This window comes from Papaver somniferum, chromosome 1 (assembly GCF_003573695.1).
Source record: "Papaver somniferum cultivar HN1 chromosome 1, ASM357369v1, whole genome shotgun sequence".
NCBI classification, from domain to species: Eukaryota; Viridiplantae; Streptophyta; class Magnoliopsida; order Ranunculales; family Papaveraceae; genus Papaver; species Papaver somniferum.
In genome coordinates this window covers 22409636-22429171 of record NC_039358.1, presented here as the reverse complement: position 1 = coordinate 22429171, position 19536 = coordinate 22409636, and the positions used below count along the sequence as shown (strand labels likewise).

At 39.7% G+C, this 19536-nt stretch overlaps 1 protein-coding gene across 1 annotated transcript; it reads right to left on the bottom strand.

Moving 5' to 3' along the window:
• Positions 1–426: 426 nt before the first annotated feature.
• On the bottom strand, positions 427–2116 carry LOC113358715. The gene is made up of 3 exons (XM_026602398.1): positions 1792–2116; positions 1459–1550; positions 427–1350 (listed from the first exon to the last, which is right to left on the bottom strand). Exons 1-3 carry the CDS (start codon positions 2114–2116, stop codon positions 427–429), a joined length of 1341 nt encoding a protein of 446 aa, XP_026458183.1.
• Between the last annotated feature and the right edge of the window lie 17420 nt (positions 2117–19536).

Genomic DNA, 19536 nt, shown 5'->3' with positions numbered 1-19536 from the left:
TTGTTGATCCAAATAAGTTGGATCAACAACCATTGTTGATCCAAAAAAGTTGGATAAACAACCATTGTTGATCCAAATAGGTTGGAACCCAAGAACAATGTTTCCACACAATAGTGTCAACAACCTGTAAAATAAATAAACCTGGAACCTGCCAACTGACATATACTTGAGAAACAAAACAATAGAATTCATAACAACAGATAAGAATGTATGTCATTACAAAAAAAATAACTAGTGCAAACCAAAAAAGAAAAAGAAACACCAAACTGGTAAGAAACCTAAAACAAGTTTGTTCATAAACACCACAAGAACTTCAGAACAACATCCTCTTCAAGAAGTTGATAATCCTAGAATGAGACTCCTTGCGAAACGTTGGTGCACGAGGAGCCAAAGGATCTCTGCGACATGTTTGACGGTTGTGAAAGGTCAGCATCCCACACTGGACACACTTCCTCTTCTTCCGCACCTTTTCACGAGAACCCCTGTACCTAACACCTTTAGGTCTTCCGGATTGTTCTCGACCACCGGTGGGAGGCAAAAATACCCCTTTTCATTAATTCCAAGTGGATTCTCAGAGTCAGGAATATGATAAATGGGTCGAGAGTACAACCTTCTATAGTAGTCAGAAGTATAGTAAGGGCTGATGTAGTTGTACGGTTCATCATTTCCAATATGCAACATTGCTTTCATTGCATGAGTGCAAGGAAAGCTATATTTTTGCCACCATTTGCAGGTGCAAGTTCTAGAATCCAAGTCGACAGTATGCTTCCCAGTTGGAGAAATGATCTCAAATACCTTCTCACTTGCTCTCCGAAACTTGTATGCACGGCAGTCGTTTATCCTCTTGTTAAATGTTGATTGGATACGAGGAGTGAGCCTTGTAGTCCACTTGTTAGACTCCACTAACCTCTTGTAATTCTGCTCCATTACCTTAGCACGAATAACATCAACAAGCTCAAGTGCTGGAAGCGGCTTATCATGCTTAATGACGTTGTTAAAACTCCCAGCAATATTAGATGTGTTCTCACCCCACCTTTCTCCTAGAAATGCATGAGCAACCCAATTCTCGAATGGAATCTTCATCATCCAAACAACCACTAAATCCAACTTTAGATTAATCATACTCTTCGCAGCAACATAAAATTTTTCCTTTGTTAATGCAGTGTAGCACTCTTCGAATAAATTGACTGCAGTTTGTCTACTCCTGCCCTTTGGAACATGAATATTTCCTTTCATATGGTACAAACAGAACGAATGGAAAGCATTTGGGAAGACTTCAGGAACATGCTTCAAAAGGCCGATTCCACGATCTGATATGATGGTCAGTGGACGATCTTCACGAATAATACCCTTCAAATTGGTTAAGAACCATTACCAACTATCACAATTTTTACTTTCGACAATTCCAAATGCAACTGGATAGATCTCTACAAAAACCAAAAAACAAAGATAAGTCACCAGAAACAAAAATAAGTGACCAGTAACTAGTTTCAACAAACAAAGTTGATCCATTTTAGTTGGATCAACAATCACAGTTGATCCAATAAAATCTATGTAAGCAATCAAAATTTTGGATCAACAGTCACAGTTGATCCAATAAGAGGTAGTTAAAAGCAAGTATTTCAATGCAGACCAAAAAAAAGCAGTCTAAACTAACCTAAGCTACATATAGAATGTGAGAAACCTAGCTAAATATATCAAGAAAATGAATGCATAACAATGGATCAACAGTAACAAGTTTAAACATTCATGGATACAAAATGAAAAAAAGTAAAAGGTTAAAAATCACACCTTGGTTACCAGTTTTGCCGCAAGCAACCATAAGACCACCTTTAAACTTCCCAGTGAGAAAGGTACAACCGATAAATAGCATCGGACGGCAGTAATTGTTGAAACCAGTTATAGAAGCTTCAAAGGCCACGAAAAACCTTTTGAACCGACGCGTCACACTATCAAACTCAAAATTCACGACGCTTCCAGGATTGTAATGTTCAATGGCATCTTTATACCAAACAAATTCTGAATAAGACTTGATGTCATCACCCCAAAGAAATTGCTTGGTGAATTGTAAACCGTGGTATGCCTGACTATACGTGAGGTCAACTCCATATTCCATTCAGAGTAAATCTATAACGTCAGAGGCAGTCTTCTTCTTCTTAGATGCTCGTACATCATCTGCCAAAATATCCTTCATAAACAATTTTCTCATCCTAACTTTTGATGGGTCTGAATTAGCTAAACTACATGAATGCTCTCCAATGTATCTCTTGCACTGAAATACACCTTTTGTATTGGCGGGGAGAGAGGCGTGAAACCTCCAGGGAAAATTTTCCTTCTTTTTGAACTTGCACTCCACGGTGTATCGCACAAGGTCGCTCTTCTTTAATTTGTATTTGCGACCACTATTTATTTCATACTTTATAACACAATCCTTAACTTCTTTAATACCACCTTCAAACAACAGCCCTACTCCAGTTAAGATGTTGACCCAAGCATCAGACTTCTTCGGGACCTTTATGATCGAACACGCATCATCAGTGACGTCTTCCAATACAGATATCTCATCGCTTGAAATACAACTTGATGATGACGAAGAAGCAGGAGCAGGAGCAGAAGAATATGATGAATAAATAGAATCAACACAGGTGCTTAACTGGATTTCAAACTTCACCAAGTCAATCCATTGTGAGATGCAGTAGTGAATGAAAAACCTCAAATCCAAATCATGATTGATGACACTTGAGATCCCTTCTACAGTGTAACCAAAAAGTATGAGTTCTTCAGGAACATAAGGCCACTTTTGTTTCACCACACTTATCATCTCCTTGACAGTAATTGATCCTGAAACATGATGCGAGATGGTCTGATTGCAAAATTTGAACTCTATAACAACCATCTTTGGCCTGCAATAAATAATAAACAGATAGTGGTATTCAGAAACTATGGATCAACAATCACATTTGATCCAATAAATATGGATCAACAATCACATTTGATCCAATAAATATGGATCAACAATCACAGTTTTGGATCAACAATCACATTTGATCCAATAAATATGAACCAACAATCACAGTTTTGGATCAACAATCACAGTTTATCCAATAAAATATGTGTAATCAATCACAGTTGATCCAATAAATATGTGTAAACAATCACAGTTGATCCAATAAGAGGTAGTTAAAAGCATGAATTTCAATGCAAACCAAAAATAAAGCAGTCTAAACTAACCTAAGCTACATATATTATTACGACGCACCTCACTCGGGGGCTACGCCCCCTCGTGAAAGTTAAATTCAATGTAGAATGTGAGAAACATAAAATATAAGATACATTATCAACAAAGTGAATGCATAATGATTACCTTCCATCTACCAAAGGAAAAAAACACAAAATACAAACATTTTGTGTTCAAAAATTTGGATCAACAACAACAGTTGATCCAAAGTAAACTAAAAATCATCTTATTTTTTGTATCAAAAGTCAAGGTTGATCCAAAATAATATGAACATCTCATCAAAAACATAATCATGATCTAAATTTCATCACAAACAAGATTCTTTAAACATTTCAGCATAAACATAAAACCTAATTTGATGAGCAGATCTAAGATTCGTACCTGTTCAAGAGATGAATATGGATCTCGAGATCAAATTATATCTATATCACCCAATCAATCTAACAGAATAATCACGAAAATCAATCTTCCAAATAAATCATGATCTCTGCAACATCAACAAAAAACTGAAATCAAAAGTAAGGAAATATAAATCTGTGAAACGTACATGAAATCATCAAAAACAACTTTATTAATCTTCAAATAAACATAAACATTACCAATTTGTTTCAGGAAAACAAATCTAGTGGTTTCTGTTGATTAATAATAATTGAAAAACGGACTCAAAATCTCTGATTCTGTTGATTCAGATTAAGAATATGAACGAGGAGATGAAGAATTCCAATATCTGTTTCCCTCTCTCGTCGATTCACAGAAAAAAAATTCAATTTTTTTCACGAACTCAACTCTCTCATCTGCAACTTTCTTCTCTCTCTCTCTTTCAGTTTTATTTCCGTTTAAAAACAAAAATATGATTTGTATACGGAATATATAGTTGGGGTATATTTGGAAGTCCATAATTGGGTATTGGTCCCCTGATGGGATTGTACAAGGAGAGGGGCATATTTATTATGTGATAAGGACAATTGTATAACCCATCAAAAGTAGGGACAATAATTCAATTACCACTTGACTGAACTGAGGTACCCAGACCCCGAGTATATGTAGTTGGTCTTGAAAGAGGATATGTGAAATGTCCCCCACTACAAACTCATGATCTGTGTGGTGTGGTCGGACAAGAATGCTCCAATTTTTTTTTTTTATTTTTATTTTCCTTTTATTTTTAATTTTATTTTATTTGACGCGCGGGTTACAGCCCTATATGGGTCACTGTCCATCTAAAATAGACCCAATAGAAAAAATAAAAAAATAAACCCCATTTTACCTAAACTGTCTAAAATCTAAATCACCCTTCCGTCTATTTTCCTATACCATATGTTTTCTTTTCTATTCGAGTAAACCGACACTTCTCTTCCCTCAGAAACCTTCTTTTCTTCTCTCCTCTTCCCACAGAAACCAGAAAAGATAACCCTAGATGTGAAACCATGTTTGATTCCTTCTTCTTCTTACTCCACAAAACAGTTCTTTGAACTCATAACAAAGAAATCTAACCTTCCTCGATTGGAAATTAGGTTTAAGTTTCATTTTGATTTTGACCTAATTTATTGGTTTTAAGAAATGGCGAAGAAGCAAGAGAAAAAACAAGATGAAAAGAAGAAGAAGGTGTTCAAACGATCTCCGAAAGGTAAATCATAACCCAATTTTGATTTTATTTAATGGTTTCACCTAATTTATTGTTCTTCGAATGTTCTTTATTGATTTCATTTTGATGTTGTTTCACCTAAATTGGTTATGAATCTTAGGTTTCCGTAGAGAATCGATTATGAATCTTAGGTTTAGTCACTGATTTTGCATAAATTAGGTTTCTTCATTGATTTCATACTTCGGTTTCTGTGGTTTCATAATCGATTTTTTTTCTTCAATGGTTTCTTTGATGAAACCAAAATTGGTTTCCATCATTTTAATCAACATATGGTTTTATCATTTTTGATGGACTGGTATTGCATATGAAGGCATTGATGCAGAATTTAATCTGCTCTTTTTGATGAAATCACTTTTGGTTTCATCATTTACCAATAGTTAAATTGGTTCCACTATAGTTGTTAGCAAGTTGATTAGTTCCGCTATAACCGTTAGCAACTTTTAGTTAGATATGTGCCTGCGTCAGTGTGCTTTTGAATATCTGGTCTATCTTTTTATTGGTCGAACGTCGTATATCCGCTGACACTTGAGACCCCTCGATTCATGGTACATCATAATCTGTTAGCAAGTTGATTAGCTTACTTAGCTATGTGTGTGCGTCAGTGGTTTAAATGATATTAATTGGATCAAAAATGACATGCTATGCTATTAAACTTGCACATCTGGTCAAGGTCATGGTTTCTTGTTGCATATGAAGGCATTGATGCAGAATATAATCTGCTCTTTTTGATTGGTTTCATCATTTTGCACACCATAAATGATAATGGTTGCTAAGGTATATTCTGGTCTTTTTGATGAAACCTTTTTTGGTTTCATCCCTTTTCATTTTTTCAAATTGGTTCCACCAGAATTGTACTTGGTGATGTTTATTGTATCTGACATAACCATGAGTTTGTTTGATGTAACCATAGTTGGATACACCATTTCTACTTTGGTTTCACCATAACCATGTGTTTGTTTTATGTATTCTTTACATAACTTGGGTGTGTTTATTTCTAGTTTTTCTGATGAAACCAAATCTGGTTACATCATTTTCAGTTATTGGCGAATCCATATTTCAGTTGTTGTTTGTTTGATGGTTTAATTTTGGTTTCACAATAGGTAAAAAAAGAGAAACAGAGCCGTAGAGGGGATCGTTGCATCATTTGTGCGCGGAAGCAGCTGAAATAAAGGCATTGATACATAACAAATAACTGCATATGAAGGCTCTTGTATCATGTCCATTCTGGCGTTTCTTCGAGCCCTTATATGATGGTGTATTGGAAGAAGACGAGCTCATCCATTATGATGGTTTTAAGTTCACTTGAACAAAGAAAAGATGGTATGCTCCCACATTGTTTCAGAGTAGCAAGATCAAAGGAAATGACCAAAGTTTGCATGTAAGATACTCCTTGGCAACAGAGAATAACACTGGCATGTGGTGCCCCATTTAGTGTATTGTCAACTAGCCTGCAATATTGTTGTAAACTTGTAATATCCTGCTGCAAAATTATGTTTTCTTTCAAAAGATTCCAATGCTTATAATAGTTTAAAAAGGTTTAAATGGTGTATGAATGGTTTCAATTATGATTGTCAACAATACTGTGTTGTGAAATATGAATAAGAAAAGTGACAGTAAAACAATGGTGAAACCAAAAAGGGTTCCATAAAAAATATGATGAAACCTATTTTGGTTGCACCAAATTATAAAGGCCTGCAAAAAAATCTGACAAACTTAATACAAAAAGTCTGAAAAGACTAAAAATATAGAACTTTCTCATTTGTCTCTTCCTACATCATCTACTGTGTTGTCAAAGATGCAGAAGAAAAGTGACAGTAAAACAATAGTGAAACCAAAAAGGGTTCCATCAAAAATATGATGAAACCTATTTTGGTTTCACCAAATTATAAAACTAAAACTGAAAGTTATAAGAGGAAACCCTGCATAAGATAATGCTTCCAATAGCTCTTATGCATTGGAGAAAGAAAAATCAGGAAAAATTGCTTGCTTTGTGGAGATCCACTGGACACCTCTAGCTTCTGTGTGTAAAACACGCAGATCAAGATAACACATGGACCAAATATCCCTCCTATTCATTCCAGTCTGAACGCACTTTTCCACCCCCTGTCATGTCATTTCCGAACCAAATATCCCTCCTGTTCATTAACATGTATTGGAAGACCGATATTAATTTGCATTGGCAAAAAAGAAAAAGGCTCGACCATCAAAATTCCTTCTATACTGCGATAAGTCTTGTGAAATTTCAAGTGAACCATCCCGAATAGTGCTATCTTGTTTCCCAGTATTAGAGTTATCATTCAGCTCCTTTATGCCACTCAAATTCACAGTATGCAAGTAAGCTGCTACATAAGCCCACGGGATAAAATCCACAATTTCTCTTTCACCGTTTTCTCATCCCTATGTACATTCCCACTTTTTGAAGTCTAGTATAACCAGTGCTGGTGGGTTCACAACTGTAAGTTTCTATAAAATGCAAAACTAAATTGTTTTCTAGCAAATCTATTTTAATAAACATTAACTGTGAGGTAAGTTTCTAATTACGTCTTTTTCCTTTGAGATTGATCACTAATAGGTACAATAAGTCCACTAAACACCGTAATGCTTCATCACCATCTTGTTATATCCTATCTTGCACCTTCTTTATATTCAATGAGCACGGATTCTTAAAGAAAAAACACCAACCATTTCGGTGGTGGACAATATTATCTGTCAGCAACGAGTTGGTTTCGTTGACAAAAACCGACAAAAATTAGCAAAAATTAGATAATACCAAAATTGGTCACCTAATCAAGATCCTCCAGTAACAACTCAAATTCAAAAATCAAAACTAGTAGATCTAAAAATCCTAATCGAAACATAACCAAAAACCCAGCAATTTATAGTTGAATCATCATTACCACCCGACACCACTACCCATAACTACGATTTGATTTCATCTGGAAGTACTTAATTAATGAAAAACAAAAAATTGAATTCGAAAGATGAACTGATACATCAAATTGACGAAAAATCATCCAATAAACAAATGAATTTGAGTATTAAGAATTAATAACCTGAATTGGCGTCCAAAATTATTGTTGATTGATAACTGAATTTGAAAACTATATACTCTGATGATGATGCGACGGAGGTGGTGTTGGTGTTACTGGAGGATTAGGACATGGTGGTGGGTTTGGGGGTGGTGTGAAAGTAGTAGGAAGAGGCGTTACTGGTGTTGGTAGGGAAAATGAGGAGGAAGATGTGGGTTTGGTGAACGCTAATGATCATGATAGTGGTTTTGGTGGTGGTTGTAGCAGTAGTAGGAGGTGGTGGGGAAAGGGGAAGGAGGAAGAGGCGTTGTTGGTGGTTGCTGTGTGAAAGAGAGGGATATAGAGAGACGATAAATCTAAGCATGTAGAAGGAGAAGAAGAGGGTAAGCTAGGTATTTTCAAAATAAGAAATAATCTAATTTACACATTTTTAAAATATTTGGAGTTTTTGTATCACTTTTAGGGAAAATGGAGTTCTTATAACTCGCAACATATGAGTGGAGTTTATGTACTCCAAATAGTATCACCTTGGTTTTTTAGAGCTTAATATGTATTTTATTTTCGAAAATCAGCTAACAACTGATTTTCAGAAGTAACATAACTGACCTGTAAAAAACCAGAATTTACCAATTCTTTTCTAAAATGGGAAGCAATCTCAATATATTTTGTTCTAGCATGAAAGACTAGGTTAGTTGCTAGACTATTTGCAGAGACATTATGACAAGAAAGAGTAAATAGAGTATGCAGAGATGTATCAAGTTCATGATAAAAACATGAATGTTTACATGATTACTGAATACGGTTTAAATCAATAAATTGATTAAGAGAAAAAATAATTTTGGGTTATAAGACAGATTTGAGTTTTATATTCATCTGAATTCTTCTCTCGACTCTCCAACACTCTCATGTGTATAACACACGTACACAACCTGACCATTTCTCTCACTACAACCACTACAGACCAGAAATGAACCATCTATGCTATTATCCCCCCTCAAGGTCAAGGTGGATGTGAAAGAAACCTTGAAATTGCAGACCTGATCTAAACCATCTATGCCAGAAGATAAAATAATGATAACAAAAATCAATTTCAGTAGCATAGGTGCAAGATATAACAACAACATTAATCGTACGTGTTGGGTTAAACAAGAAATGCAGTTGATGTCGCAGGCTCGCAATGGATGTTGAGGAAGAGATCCAGTCATAGAATGAAAAGATAATACCATGTTGCCGTAGTCGCTGCAGTAAGTGTAGTATGAGAAAGAAAGAATGCAGGCATTTGTTGTCACAACATCAACAGGGAAAATTGCGATGCAGCAACAGTTTGAAAGTGAACAACGTGAAAAACTCATTCTTGCAAACGATGAAAACTTGTCGCAGAGATAAAGAATTACTTTGACAGTCCTGCAGTAAAAAATTAGTGACTTCAAATAGAAATGAAGCTTGGGTTTATGCACTGCACCAGAAGTAGGAGTAACAATTGGTCTTGCAGCAGTCAGGCAAAAACAAAAGTAGTTGGTGTAGCAGTAGGTAAACAAGTGATTGTACCAAAACTGAATCAGCTGAGTATTGAAACACAACCATCACTCATGCAATCGTCATGCCAGCTGAAGATTAAATTATTTTGTTGTTGCATATCATGAGTAAACAGCTATAGAGCTCAGTAATACGAGCTTCAACAATATAAGAAGGAGATATAATCACAGTAGTTGGTGTAGAAATGTTGATGCAACAGCTATATCAGACCAGAACTAAGCCGAAAACTCATCTAAAAAATAGTTGTAGTTCTTCTAACCATTTGTATATGTTCACATTCACACACACACTACAATAATAATTAAACCCATATAGCATGTGCAGTAACCATTTTTGTAATAGTTGTGTAGGATTCAAGAACTGCAATCTGATTACGTAAGATGCTGCCTCATACAAATACAATGTAAACATCACTAATTTGCATACTCCAATGACATGATAAAAGAAGTAAGACCTTGAACTGATATGCATCAAATGATTGAGAGTACAAAAAAGTACTCGGTAGCTGTACCATTATTATGCACTAAAAAGAAAGGAAAAGCAGTCGAAAAGTGTTAGAGTATTGCTTGGTCGAACTCGCATGTGTTGATATCTCAAGCATGTTTGTCAATGTTAGTGATCAAAACTATAAGTCTTGATTTCTATCCTATTTATAGATGTCTCGGACTAGGACATAGATAGTGTAGTTGAGCTTAGATCTCTCGACGTTCATCTCTTGAAGACGAAGAACTACTAAGGGGAGCTTGTGGAACTTCTTCGACAAAATGTATGTGGAGACTTGAACTCATCTATCACTTGGAAAGTATATTTCTACTATCTCCTATATTGAGACATAAGTCGTGTTAAGATATAGTTTTCTCTATACACATTTGAGATTTCGAGCTGAGTATATCTCGCTTACATATTTCTCGAAATATGAGTTGGTAAGCTTTTGCTTCGACCAAGTTCATCTAATATCATGAGAAAATTTCCGAGTAACATCTTACATGGTTTGTGTGATACAACTATTTGATGTAGGCTTGGAATGTTTCGATAATGATTCTTTCAATATCTTCAAAATTGCTCTGATGCTAACAGTGTGTGAAAACGGCTATTTTCATTATAGAAGAATGTTTCAATAATTGAAATAAAGAGTTGATGATGTAACCATCTTTGGATATAAGCATATATAGTTTGTTCGCACATTAGTGTATAAGTCCATAAACCGGAAGCCAAGAGTATGCATATGTGTGTATACAAAATTGGTGAAGGAGACAAGATAAGTATGCGTACCTGTACGCATACTGACAGAAGTTTTCGAAACGAAAATATCTGCTGAGTTTGGGAATTACAAACTCCTAAACTAGTCACCTTAACTATGCGTACCCGTATGCATACTGGCGGAAGTTTTCGAACCGAAAATTTCTGCTGAGTTTGGAAACTTAACAAGCTCAAAATCTGGTTGCTTAAGTACGCATACCCGTACGCATACTTAAGCTGGTTACTTTGTTAAATCGGTCAGTTCATGGACTTAAACATTTAAATCATAAGGAATGCAATCTTTGCAAACCATGGCTATAATGTCCATGATTGATTCAAGTGAATCAAACCGTTTTGGTTTCAATTGTGTTTTCTAAACAATTGAACAACTCTTTAACTAGTTTCATTTGAACTAGTTATGGTTAAGATGAATAAGGTTGATATGAGAGTAATCATATGGCTAACCTCGGTTAACTGTTTGTGAACCAACCTGGTGTACAGGTTTAGGTACGGTTACATAGACCTAAATTAGGGTACATTTCATTTGTGTGCAACAAGCTAAGTTCGATCTAACGGTTGAAATATATTAGCTTGGTTTAATCAGGTTTTTCATATAACGGTGATTATTGAATGCTTTGTTACTAAGGTAACTTGGATTGCAAACCCTGATTTGAAAACTATATAAAGGAGAACTCTAGCAACTGGGAAAGCTAATCCCCACACCTCCTGTATGTTACTAGTTGCATAACTAGAGTCGATTCTCCTTGAACCTTAGGTTTCTTCTCGAGACCCCGTAGGTTAACGACTTGAAGACTTCATTGGGATTGTGAATCCAGACCCAACTATTATCTTTGTAGCTATCATGTTGAGTGCAATTGAAATAATTGGCTCGAGATTTTATATCTCCGATAGTCAAGATAGAAAAGTAATCACAAACAAACTTCGTCTCATCGTTTGTGATTCCACAATAACTTTTTTCGCTGGTCGATTAAGTTTATTGTGAGGTGATTGTAATACTAGGTTGTTCTTCGGGAATAAAAGTCTGGTTTATCAATTGGTTCTTGTTCACCTTGAGTTATCAAAATACGGAACAAAAACTCTTGGGTATTTCTGTGGGAGACAGTTTTATTCAATCCTATAGACTTTTCTGTGTGAGACCGATTTGTCTATCAAGTCTTCGACTTTGGGTCGTAGCAACTCTTAGTTGTGGGTGAGATCAGCTAAGGGAATCAAGTGCGTAATTTCCTGCTGGGATCAGAGACATAAGGAGCGTAACTGTACCTTGAATCAGTGTGAGATTAATACAATGTGGTGCTCAATCTGGACTACGTCCCGGGGTTTTTATGCATTTGCGGTTTCCTCGTTAACAAAATTCTGGTGTTTATGTTATTTCTTTTCTGCATTATATTTTGTTATATAATTGAAATATCACAGGTTGTGCATTAAGATCAATCAATTAGAATATCCAACCTTGGGTTGTTGATTTACATTGATTGACACTTGAACATTAGTCTTTGGTACCGTGCAAGTTACTCCTCTTATTCAATCGGGCTTGCAGATTTCTATTTGCTGATTGCGGATTGAATTAAGAGTTAGAGATATTAAACTCTTTGATATACTTTATTCTGGATTGAGTATGACTGTCTAGTTGACTGTTTAGTTGATTCTCTAGAAAGTGTATTGGAGTAAGTCCTCTCAGATTTCCAAACGAATTTTTGGGTGTGGTTGTTATACCCCCAGATTTTCAATTGGTATCAGAGCAGGCAAACACATTAAAGACCTCATAAGTCTGTGTTTGTAGCGATATGATATGGACAAAGGTGTTATCTCTATAAACGTACCACCAGTCTTCGATGGCTCTAATTACTTGCGGTGGAAAATTGCTATGCGTGCCTTTCATCAAGCGCGTGATTTTCAATCATGGGTTTATGTAGTTAATGGCTATGATGCTCCCGTTGTGGCAATAGGGAATGCAACCGTTCCAAAGAACATTGGTGAATACAATGCTGCCGAGATACTTGCTGCAAAGCAAAACTCCGACGGTTTGAATGCCATTACCCCAGATCTTCAGCACCATGTGACTATGTGCACTCGGTCTAAGGATATCTTAGAAACCGTATTCGAAAGAAATACCAGTGAGAAGGAAGCTAGGCTTCAAAACCTTAATTCCGATTGGGAAAATCTTTGTATGGCAGATGAAGATTCATTTGATGAGTTTAATCACAAAGTGTCTGAAATTGCTAATGCATCATTTGCATTAGGTAAGACTATTCCTGAAAAGGACATTGTGATGAAAATTCTCAGATCGCTGCCATCTAGATACGATTCTAAGAAGCATGCCATCGTTGAGGGAAATAACCTTGATACTCTTTTTAGAAACAAGTTGGTTGGAAAGCTAAAGATCTTTGAGCATGAGCATACATCCAAAATCGGAAAGGATGTTTCCTTCAAATCACAAAAGAACACTAAATTACTTGTGTTGATGGTGTTTTTTAGACAAGGAGTAAAATCGTAAAACCTTACGCGTAGCATGACGTCACCGGTGACGCTAAACACATTTATTAGAACATTTAATGCACTTATGTAAAAAATTACCAGGGTATCTTTTTTCAAATGCTAAACTAGGGTTTCGACACACAAAACCATAAGCCGCACAATCGCTGCGCATCATGGCAACTATGCCAAAAGCAAAGCCGTACAATCCCTGCGCATCATGGCAACTATGCCAAAACCAAAGACGCACCATCGCTGCACATCATGGCAACTATGCCAAAACCAAAGCCGCACAATCGTTGCGCATCATGGAAACTATTCCAAAACCAAAGCCGCACAATCGCTGCGCATCATGGCAACTATGCCAAAACCAAAGCCACACAATCGCTGCGCATCATGGAAACTGTGCCAAAACCAAAGCCGCACAACCGCTGCGCATCATGGCAACTATGCACAATCAATGCGCATCATCGCAACCATGCCAAACCCAAGCCGCACAATCATTGCGCCACACGCGCCATTGGCACATACCAAGCGACGCTTGCGACCTAGCATGCCAAGCCGTGCAAACCTATGGCCAAGCCGCCACACGCTCCATTGGCACATGCCAAGCGACGCTTGCGACCTAGCATGCCAAGCCGTGCAAACCTAGAGCCAAGCCGCCACACGCGCCATTGGAACATGCCAAGCGACGCTTGCGACCTAGCATGCCAAGCCGTGCAAACCTAGGGCCAAGCCTCCACACGCGCCATTGGCAAATGCCAAGCGACGCTTGCGACCTAGGGCCAAGCCGCCACACGCGCCATTGGCACATGCCAAGCGACGCTTGCGACCTAGCATGCCAAGCCGTGCAAACCTAGGGCGAAGCCGCCACACGCGCCATTGGCACATACCAAGCGATGCTTGCGACCTAGCATGCCAAACCGTGCAAACCTAGGGCCAAGCCGCCACACGCGCCACTGGCACATGCCAAGCGACGCTTGCGACCTAGCATGCCAAGCTGTGTAAACCTAGGGTCAAGCCGACACACGCGCCATTGGCACGTGCCAAGCGACGCTTGCGACCTAGCATGCCTAGCAGTGCAAACCTAGGGCCAAGCTGCCACACGCGCCATTGACACATGCCATGCAACACTTGCATTTTGGAATTACCACCTGCACCCGGTGCGCAACCTACAACCAAGGCATTCCACACAAGCCATTGGCACATGCCATGCAACCCTTGCACTTTGGCATGCCGCGCCTTCATCAAAGGCCACGATTCCTCTCAAGATGCAAAATCTCGACCGTCGAAGGTCGCCACTGAGCCGGCACATCTCTCAAGCTCAACTTATCAAACACCAGCGACATGCTACACATTTTCCACAAAAACACTCGAGACATTAATACATGTCACAAACTGGAAGATGCTCTTTAGGGTTTTGGTTTGGCGGTTTACAGCGTGCGGCATACATAAATGCCCGTTTCAAGACAGTGTATTAAGAATAAAACGATTAGTAAATGCAGGAAGTAATGGTGAAACGCTCTTTCATTATGGAACATCAATTCCATCAAATTCCATCAATACCAGGCGTTACCACCTCTTCCCATTTAACTCATCCGTTTATTTTTCTTACGAGGCCAGAGTACGTTTCACTTAGACTTGTATAAATAGGTCTTACCTATTTCCACCAAAACAACAAGTTTTTGGTCTGGAGAAATACAATACTCAGAAAGGCAACTTTGCTAGCTTTCCCAAAAGCTTTCACCTTCTGATACAAGTCAAGTAATACTCTTCAAGAACTGTTCTGGTCTCAACACTCTCTTCGCTTCCCTCCCTAAACTATCCCTTCTCCTCCTCTTGTGACCGAAGAAAATCCGGAACGACCATTTCTTGGTTTAGGCCGGAGTTGTACAGATTGATCTCTCGAATCTAAAGTACTCCCGTGCAGTATATTTGTTTAGGGTTTAGATATGTTTCTCACTCACTTACCGGAATTACCAAAATCGGCAGAAACGATTTTCACCCATAAAAAATTGGCGACCAAAGTGGGAGATTGATCTTTCGGTAACAATGCCAGTTTTCAATCCTCGATCTCATACTTCGATCCAGACCTCAGGACGGCGAAAACAAGCGATTTGTTCTGGGATCTATAACTCGATTACCAGACAACCTGGTTACCAGCCGAGATCCGAAAAGATATGGCTTGGGACTTCACAGGAATCTCCAAAACGACTGGGGACTTTCCACAATCGCGGCGGTGCTTCCCACAAAACTCGATCTTACACACGGAGGATCCCTTTTTCATCAGGAGATCCCGAAAACCAAGTAAGTCTTGCCTAGACAGAATATATGGTTTACAATTTCAAGTTTTCACGGGAATGATAAAACCGATATCCATGTTATGTTTCATCCCATGTCATCTACCAACACACAACATTCACGATTCCATATCTTCCCTGGGATGATCGTATCACTTACAATCATAACCAAAAAATGACATCATCCTAAAACGGTTCATCCCGAATAATAACCCAAAACCCCCATAAGTAACACTTGTTTATCAACCCAGAAATCCAGAAAATCAAAACCATAAGCCAGGTGTTTCATTTGCCTTTCGAAAAAAAAAACAGAAGAATTTCAGAAGACAGAATTGCATCCAAAGGAAGCCATTCAATGGTGGTTTTCCCTTCTCGAAGAAAATGTCCTTCGTCATTTGGAGGACCGCCTGTTTCAGATCCAACTCTTTGTACAGCCTTCCAACCTCCGCCTCTTGTTGTTTGACCAAGTATGCAGAAGGACCTTCGGTTACCTTGGCCTACAACCTTGTATCTCAGAGAAACCCTAATGCCCAGTCTTCGTGGAATCAGTTTCATGCCCATGTGTACCTACCTTGCATCATAACGATTACCAGTCACTATTCATGAGGTAGCTGATGCTACCACGGTAATATTCGAAGAGAAGAACAATATTTCTACAGATTTATGGAAGGCATACCTATGGCTAGGGTTTGCACCAACACAAGAAACACTGGAGTACATACCTGGAATATGCCGGCCCACTTTACTGCTACCGCGCCATGCCAAGACAACGCCCACGTCGGAACCATCGCCCACGCTAAGCCAACGCTCGTTCCAACAAGATCCAGCGCTAACAACTTGTATCTTCCCATGGCCAGCAGCTTGCATCTTTTCCAGTGCGCCGACAGCTTGCGTCCTTCCAGCACCGGCAACTTGCATCTTCCAGCGTTGACAGCTTGCGTCCTTCCGATACCGGCAGCTTGCATCTTTTCCAGCGCGCCGACAGCTTACGTCCTTCCAGCACCGGCAACTTGCGTCTTCCAGCGCTGACAGCTTGCGTCCTTCCGATTCCGACATCTTGCATCTTTTCCTGCGCGCCGACAGCTTGCGTCCTTCCAGCACCGACAACTTGCGTCTTCCAGCGCTGACAGCTTGCGTCCTTCCGATACCGGCAGCTTGCATCTTTTCCAGCGCGCCGACATCTTGCGTCCTTCCAGCGCTGACAACTTGCGTCTTCCAGTGCTGACATCTTGCGTCCTTCTGATACCAACAACTTACATCTTTCCAGCGCCGGAAGCTTGCATCTTTACAACGGATTGCATCTTTACAACAGCTTGTATCCTCCCAGCGTTGGCAGCTTGCATCCTTCTAGCGTTGCACTTGAACGCCCCGTAGGGAATCAACAATTCGATTTCATCACACGTAAAGATCAGGAACGACTTCTCCAAAATCGAAGCAAAGAAAATCAGCAAACCTCCTGAGTTCATGAAGACTCTCTTCCTGTCAAGTGACGCATGATTTCTAGGGACTTCGCCCACAAAACTGTGCAGTCCATGATGAAACATTTATATAAGATTCTATGTTTCCCCAAGGCACAACGTCAATACATATTTGCAGCTCTCAACCGCACCGCATCAGGGAAGCAGCCTTTTCCAACCAGAGAAATCGTTCCCAAATACCAACCTCTCTTGGAGAGCACGATTGATAGATGAAACTGGGGACTCCTAACCACTGTCCGCTTGAAGGGCGTCCAGCCTTACAACATACTGATTGACGCAGCCTCTCCAGCGGCTCCGATTCAACGTTCGCTTCAACAGCCGCTCCGCTTTAACATTCGCTGCAACAGCCGCTCCGCTTCAGCGTTCTTTCCATAAGCTGCTCTAGGATCCGAAGACGAAACTCCAGCGTTTTTACTCCATGAGTTTCAACGTCCTCTCCGAGAACCGAAGCCACTTCAACGCCTCCTTCCTGCAAAGGATCGTGTCGTAGCCGCTGCTCTTTCTTTCTAAGGATTTTTTCATGGCCCCCGCTCTTCCTTGCCGAGGGTCGTGCTGTAATCACCACTCCTTCCTTCCAAATTTGCTCACTTACGCATCCAGAAAATCCGTTTACTTCCATGGACAGTCTCTTCTGATCGCATCTGCTGCCAAGAACTGTCGCCGCCCGTTTGTCGATACCAGCCAGAGTTTCACCATGGAAACAATCACTGTAATGGTAACCCGTACTCCTCCATATTTTAGTTACGCTTGGAAAAAGTAACAAAATCACAAGTACGAATACAAGATGGTGGTATCCTTATCATGGTCAACCCACTGACCACACAAGATGGAAACATGCGAACTACACTTGGGGACTGGGAATATACACGGGAGCCCTTCACTGTTGAAGCTCAGAAGACACGATCAGCCATCAAATCATCACCAGAAAAAGCCGAAATATATGGGAAATGCCTTATTCTATTATTCAAGAGCTCTGAAGGGATTGGAAGGTCGAACAACCTAATATAATGTAAGATTGAGGTCTTTCAAATAAGAAGTTTTTCAAAGATGTAAAACCGCAAGCAGGATGCTAATTGGCGAAACCCTAACTTCTCCATGAATACGAAGAAGATAACAATAAGTTTGCAAAAGCATCAAGATGTCTATGCAACAAAGAGAAACAACAAAAAGGGAAACTGGTCATCGAAAGCAAATACACGAGTTGCCAACGCCTCTGTCAGAGATTCCTCAAGCACTTTCCCCAACAATCTCTCAGGCAACAAAGGTTCCATCCGAAAGCAGTATCAGCAGTAGTCGACGCCTCAACATCCCACCTGGAAACCGCCTCAGCGGCAACAGTATCCGTCTCCTTCCCGACATCCTCTTCAACAGACGACCCAACATAGACCACTATGACTTCCCCAGCGTCACCACCAACAGTTTCGTTGTCCACTCCGTAAGTTGTTTCAGTTTCATCGTCAACCGCAGCGCCATCTTCCTCGAAAATCTCCTCAACTACCTCTCAAAGAGGATTCTCCGATTCATCCGCAGAATCAAGAACTATGACACCGTCTTGGTTAGGGAAGTTACGATGGCCTTCTCCTACAAGTTGAACAAACTCAGCTTGTTGCCGTTTTCAACCGGTTTCAACCGAGAGGCGGACTATTTCGCCCTAACAATTGATCGTAAAAGAAGTTTTATTACACTGGAGCCTCTCAATGCGCCGAGATACTTTGTCATATTCCCGCTCTTCCTCCATATTCACCAAATCCAAAAGGGTCTGGACACACACCCGTATCTCGCATAGATAGGTAGAAGAGCAATAAGATACGAGGAAGTTTCACATCTGTCCATACAAGGTGATTAGGGTTTGGTGAGGAACGCAGGAAGCATAATACTCTCGGAAGTTGAATAAGGAAAGGATTTCCCGTTTCGGCTGAGTAAGGAGGAGAGGCGAGCCCGCGAAGACAAGCAAGCGTCGTGTCCAGCAGTCTTCCCTTTCTCCTGCGCCAGCATTTTGCCCAATAGTCCGCGTTTTCCTCTGCATCAGCAATCTTCCAAGCAGTCTGCGCTTTCTTCTACGCCATCTTCCCAATCCGCGCCAGCTACCAATCCGCGCCAGCTTCCCAATTCGCGCCATCTGCCAATCCGCACCAGCTTCCCAATCTGCGCCAGCTACCAATACGCGCCAACTGCCAATCCGCGCCACACCATGATTTCCAACACCATGTTTTCCAACGCCATGCTCTGCCAAACGGACGACACCCATTCCAGGCTCATTAATACTGACAAGTCCCTTTCACACTCAGTCTATACTATCAGCTTCGCCTCGCGCTCCAAAGACTGGCCACAAAGACATATAAATGACTGGGATTTATACAAAGCTACCAGATGCAAGGATTACGAATTCTACTTACATCTCGAAAAAGGTCAGACAAGTCTCCTTAGCCCCTTTTCACGACTTACTGTCTCAGTTCTATCCTCGTCTGTCACCATCTTATGCTTACCTTGCAACAAGGCCCATGTTCCAAGCTAAGCAGGGGACTTAATGTTGATGGTGGTTTTTAGAAAAGGGGTAAAATCGTAAAACCTTACGCATAGC